Source organism: Salmo trutta, chromosome 32 (assembly GCF_901001165.1).
Source record: "Salmo trutta chromosome 32, fSalTru1.1, whole genome shotgun sequence".
NCBI lineage: Eukaryota > Metazoa > Chordata > Actinopteri > Salmoniformes > Salmonidae > Salmo > Salmo trutta.
Genome location: NC_042988.1, coordinates 34,182,994 through 34,189,471, shown reverse-complemented (window position 1 = coordinate 34,189,471; position 6,478 = coordinate 34,182,994). Strand labels below are relative to the sequence as shown.

Here is a 6,478-nt window from a genome sequence, read left to right as displayed (position 1 = left end):
CTCACAGGTTCACACTAGATATGTGATCGCCATTCAAAAATGTCCCATTGGAATTCTGGAATGATAAGTGTTCTGGTGGCCAGACCCACTCTGAATCATGCCCCCTTGATGGTACTGCAGGGATGGTGACACTCACCATGTCATGCCAGGCACTATCCATGTTGTGTGGGTGGAAATCAGCAGCTGTCAAATGGCAGGTTTGATTGTCAAAAGAAAGGATTCTCAATGACTCCATTGTTTTCTCAAGCTATAATTGAAGCTCTAGAAGTTTCTGAATCTAGATGTTTCTGAAACTACAAGTTATCAAACCAAGGGACACCTGACTTCAGTACTCTGCAGGATTGGGGTCTATTTCAATTCAAGACGTACACTGTAATTCCAATTCTCAATGCTTTTCAATTAGGAAAATGTGGAATTGGAATTTAGTTTACCTCCTGCATTAACTGGAATTGAAAGGGAATTGATCACAATCCTGATGCTCTGTTATTCAGAGATATTCTAGGTAGGGCCAGGAGTTTTTCTTATCACTTGACCCGATTGGACCTCAACATATACCTGGTCTGACTGGACCTCAACATGTACCTGGTCTGACTGGACCTCAACATGTACCTGGTCTGACTGGACCTCAGCATGTACCTGGTCTGACTGGACCTCAACATGTACCTGGTCTGACTGGACCTCAACATGTACCTGGTCTGACTGGACCTCAACATGTACCTGGTCTGACTGGACCTCAACATGTACCTGGTCTGACTGGACCTCAGCATGTACCTGGTCTGACTGGACCTCAACATGAACCTGGTCTGGCTGGACCTCAACATGTACCTGGTCTGGCTGGACCTCAACATGTACCTGGTCTGATGGACCTCAACATGTACCTGGTCTGGCTGGACCTCAACATGTACCTGGTCTGGCTGGACCTCAACATGTACCTGGTCTGACTGGACCTCAACATGAACCTGGTCTGCTAGGTCACATGGTCAGGGAAACTCCTGGTCACTAGAGCATCTGAATACACACAAAACAATCAGCACATTCTAGACTGCTGTAGAATGGTGGGCATCTTCAAGCAAAAATGGAATCCGCTGAAATGGGCGGAGGGCAGTGATTTGACAGTGTCAAGTCAACACAGCAGGAGGTGGAGAATGTCCACAATGACTAAGGTTGTGTTTCTCTGCTCAGACGTTGCTGGAGCATGCCAGAACCTACAATGTCTGGGTAGGTATTTTACGTATCAGCTAACCACATACTGTATGTTCTAGCAATCTGGTGCGAGACGGCACAGTCTGACGTGGCACACAACCATTGGTTGATGCATGCAACGTCTGAGCAGGGGAACACAACCTAAATAAACATGATAGTACCAGACTGTGTGAAGTTGGAGCTAGTCTCTTGTGACATACTTGACTTTAACTGTTTTATTCCATGGTGAGCATGTCATCCATCAATGATCTCCACCATTTTCTTTGCTTCTTCCCATGAATACTTCTGTTCTTCCATCTAGGTGTTCCTTTGTCTTCCACGGTTTATTTTGTCCAGTGGTTTCCTTGTCAGGGACCAGGGTCTGGTGAAGATGGATGTTCCTAGTGGTCGATCCAGCCCCATTATCTGTCTATTGTGTCAACAACAACAAAAATGTTTTTGTCTATATTTGGCCAATGTATCCCCAGAATGATCCATGGACATGTTGTTTGGTCTTGAAACAAACAAATAACATGAATTGATTGATTAAGTTCCGAGATTATGTTGCAGAGCACATGCACATGGTCGCGGAGGCACAGGATGTACAGACCATGTGTAAACGAGACAGATCTGAGTCTGGAGAACATGAACATCACACACACCAAGAGGTGAGAACAGAAGTCACCCATAAGAAGGACAGTATCCTGGAATAGAGATAGCCCGAGTCAAGATATTCAATGTCAAAAGCGAAAGGGACATGGGGGGAAATTGCGAGTTTGTTGAGGTAGTTAAGTAGCTAGGTTCAGTCAAGATTAACCATGCTTAGCTCCTCTCCAGTCCCGGCCATCCATGCAACCAGAGCCAGTCTTCTCTTTGGGGTCGGAGATTATCCTCTCTGGATACTATATTTATGGAGGAACTGCAGGGAGGAACCCGAGTGCCTCTTAGAACAACCACCATTATAGTGCACTGCAGGGACAGGATGGGAACGTATCCTGCCTACATGAATGGCTAGACCCCTGTCTCTTCCCAACTCTACCCCCAGCCACAGACTCACAATAATGTTCACCTGCTGCAGCTCGACACCAGTGAAGTAAGTAACTAACCACCTGTGGAGATCCACTTTACACCAGACATGGTACGTTCCATCTGATGGGTTCTGTGTGTCTCTGGGTGGCATTATCTTTGTTTTAGGGGGAGAAACAACCTCTTCATTGTTGTGTAAATTATGGCATTAATGTAGTGTGGGATAGCCGGGGACTTTAATGCAGGGAAACTTAAATCCGTTTTACTACATTTCTATCAGCATGTTAAATGTGCAACCAGAGGGAAAAAATCTCTGGACCACCTTTACTCCACATACAAAGCTCTCCCTCGCCCTCCATTTGGCAAATCTGACCTTCATTCTATCCTCCTGATTCCTGCTTACAATAAAAAATTAAAGCAGGAAACACCAGTGACTAGATCAATTAAAAAAACTGGTCAGATGTAGCAGATGCTAAGCTACAGGACTGTTTTGCAAGCACAGACTGGAATATGTTCTGGGATTCCTCCGATGGCATAGAGGAGTACACCACATCAGTCACTGGCTTCATCAATAAGTGCATCGATGACGTCGTCCCTACAGTGACCGTACGTACATACCCCAACCAGAAGCCATGGATTACAGGCAACATCCGCACTGAGCTAAAGGCTAGAGCTGCCGCTTTCAAGGAGTGGGACTCTAACCCGGAAGCTTATAAGAAATCCCACTATGCCCTCCGACGAACCATCAAACAGGCAAAGCATCAATACAGGACTAAGATCGAATCGTACTACACAGGCTCTGGCGCTCGTCGGATGTGGCAGGGCTTGCAAACCATTACAGACTACAAAGGGAAGCACAGCCGAGAGCTGCCCAGTGACACGAGCCTACCAGACGAGCTAAACTACTTCTATGTTCGCTTCGAGGCAAATAACACTGAAACATGCATGAGAGCACCAGCTGTTCCGGAAGACTGTGTGATGATGCTCTCCACAGCCGATGTGAGTAAGACCTTTAAACAGGTCAACATTCACAAGGCCGCAGGCAGATTACCAGGACGTGTACTGCGAGCATGCGCTGACCAACTGGCAGGTGTCTTCACTGACATTTTCAACCTCTCCCTGTCCGAGTCTGTAATACCAACATGTTTTAAGCAGACCACCATAGTGCCTGTGCCCAAGAACACTAAGGTAACCTGCCTAAATGACTACCGACCTGTAGCACTCACGTCTGTAGCCATGAAGTATTTTGAAAGACTGGTCATGGCTCACATCAACACCATTATCCCAGAAACCTGAGACCCACTCCAATTTGCCTACCGCCCCAACAGATCCACAGATGATGCAATCTCTATTGCACTCCACACTGCCTTTTCATACCTGGACAAAAGGAACACCTATGTGAGAATGCTATTTATTGACTACAGCTCAGTGTTCAACACCATAGTGCCCTCAAATCTCATTACTAAGCTAAGGACCCTGGGACTAAACACCTCCCTCTGAACTTAGATCCTGGACTTCCTGACGGGCTGCCCCCAGGTGGTAAGGGTAGGAAACAATACATCCGCCATGCTGATCCTCAACACAGGGGCCCCTCAGGGGTGCGTGCTCAGTCCCCTCCTGTACTCCCTGTTCACTCATGACTGCACGGCCAGGCACGACTCCAACACCATCATTAAATATGCAGATGACACAACAGTGGTAGGCCTGACAACAACGAGACAGCCTATAGGGAGGAGGTTAGAGACCTTGCCGTTTGGTGCCAGAACAACAACCTCTCCCTCAACGTGATCAAGACAAAGGAGATGATTGCGGACTACAGGAAAAAGAGGACCGAGCACGCCCCCATTCTCATCGACGGGGCTGCAGTGGAGCAGGCAGAGAGCTTCAAGTTCCTTGGTGTCCACATCACCAACAAACTAACATGGTCCAAGCACACGAAGACAGTCGTGAAGAGGGCACGACAAAACCTATTCCCCCTTAGGAGACTGAAAAGATTTGGCATGGGTCCTCAGATCCTCAAAAGGTTCTACAGCTGCACCATCGAGAGTATCCTGACTGGTTGCATCAATGCCTGGTATGGCAACTGCTCGGCCTTCGACGCAAGGCACGACAGAGGGTAGTGTGAACGGCCCAGTACATCACTTGGGCCAAGCTTCCTGCCATCCAGGACCTCTATACCAGGCGGTGTCAGAGGAAGGCCCTAAAAAGTGTCAAAGACTCCATTCACCCTAGTCATAGACTGTTCTCTCTGCTACCGCACAGCAAGCGGTACCGGACCGCCAGGTCTGGGTCCAAGACAGCTTATCTGGTGAAGACAGCTTGTCTGTCGAAACGTTGGACATAAATATTTTTGCATCTGAGCTTCCAGAGTGTGCGGCTCTCCTTTATTTTCCAAGAGGTTTCTAAACAGCTCCTACCCCCAAGCCATAAGACTCCTGAACACCTAATCAAATGGCTACCCAGACTATTTGCATTGCCCCTGACCCCGTTTACACCGCTGCTACTCTCTGTTATCATCTATGCATAGTCACTTTAATAACTCCACCATTACATCTAACCAGCACCAAACTGCCATGGTCAAACTAAATCCCACCATCTTCTCCAGTTTCAGAAGGCACTGTACTGTACAGAGCAAAAATGAAATCGGTCATGAACCACTCTTTGGCTTTAATACATTTTGAAGTAACATTTTAAACCCTGCATATTTGAGGATTCATTTGTGGTTAGACATTACTTCCGACTGAGTTGTTGTGAGATTATTTTCACCACAGTGTCTGGTTGACTGTGATAAAGTACTAAGCCCCCATCACACTGTTTTGGAGAGCCAGGGTGACTGTGGTCTTGCTGTGCCAGCCAACACACACACACACAGTCAAGCTCTGTCACATTTATGATTGATAACCCCCAAACATGGCATCCAAATGGACATAATTCTTTCTTTTTAACAGGCCTAGAGTTCGTTCGACAGCTCATTTCAACGCCAGAATCATCCTCGTTAAATGAAAATGATTTATTGTGAATGGTTTGTGTAGTAAAAGTGATACAACTGTCACAGCTACAGTACTTGCTAATTGCATTCTGTTGTTGACAAGGCGTTGTTGCTTGTTCCATTTTCATGTTGATCAGATAATGGGTGTAATTTGTGAATATGGTTTATCGTAATTATTATTTTAATTATCCCTAAATCCTAAAAGATCATAATTTGCTCAGTGGGTGTAGAATGTAAATGAGTTGATTTTACCACTCAACTATATGAATGTATCAGCAGTCCCAGTTTGTACAGCATCTAATATTACATTATATTGTAATCCATGTACCATTGTATAATATAATTGAGGAATGATTTGACAAGGAACTGTTAAACCTCTGTCCCTATGTGTTGACCTCAGTGCCCAAACTGCCTGTCTATCTAAACGAGAGACAGTCAGCTGCCGCTACGCGCAAGGCCCCGTGGTGCAGCTCTCACGCCCGTGTTGCCTGCCACACACACACACACACACACACACCCTCCACCCAACGGCCCTCTCTCTTTCTCGCTCTGTCCCGCCCCCTGTTCTACCTCATACCCTTTGACTTTCTTACCTTGGTATATATAGTCTGTGAGGCTATCAGAGTTCTCCTGGCAGCCATCATGAAGGGTATAGTGTCAATCTGCTGCTTCTTCAGCCTGCTGGTCCTGGCCTTAGCAGGTAAGGAGCCTCACACCTTATCTACCCTTTTATATGTTTATGTGGATGTCGATATAAACAGATTTTGAATGGGTGTGTGTTTATAGGCTTATTAGTGCTTTTGGTCGTTGGAAGACTACAGTACTGGACTGTACATGTCCTGGGGTACAGCTCATGTATCAAATGTATGAGACTTGGCATGGTTGGGTTGGATGTCTTGGCTGTCTGCATGCTTTCATTGTCCAGTCAATTTGCTGGCTTGGAGACACACACACTGGATCCATTTTTACTGATCCTACATACTTTATTTGTATTCAAACTGGAAAAGTCTGAGGTCTCTATGCCGATACTTCCAGACATTCTTTTCAGTGGACTAAACTGTCTTACTCTTCGGGCTTTTAGCAACTATGCAGATGGATTCTTCTGTCAGTCAGTTGTGTGGGTTTATAGGGACATAGAAGGTACTGTAGAAATTTAGTTTTTGTAAAAAAAAATTGTTTGTAGTTTAAGCCAGGACATGCAGGGGTCCTTCAAACAGCGGCGGTCACCTGGACACAGGCATGAGCATAGACACCCGTGTCCCTCTCTCTCTGCTACCCTGC

At 46.1% G+C, this 6,478-nt stretch overlaps 1 protein-coding gene across 1 annotated transcript in view; it reads left to right on the top strand.

Annotated features, from left to right (window-relative positions):
• The first annotated feature begins 5,765 nt into the window (after nt 1-5,765).
• Nucleotides 5,766-6,478, top strand: part of LOC115171776 (sarcalumenin-like) — a 53,383-nt gene continuing 52,670 nt past the window's right edge. The window contains exon 1 of the mRNA XM_029728903.1: nt 5,766-5,897. Coding sequence (XP_029584763.1) covers nt 5,840-5,897 — 58 coding nt within the window. The 5' untranslated portion in view covers nt 5,766-5,839. The remainder of the gene's footprint in view (nt 5,898-6,478) is intronic.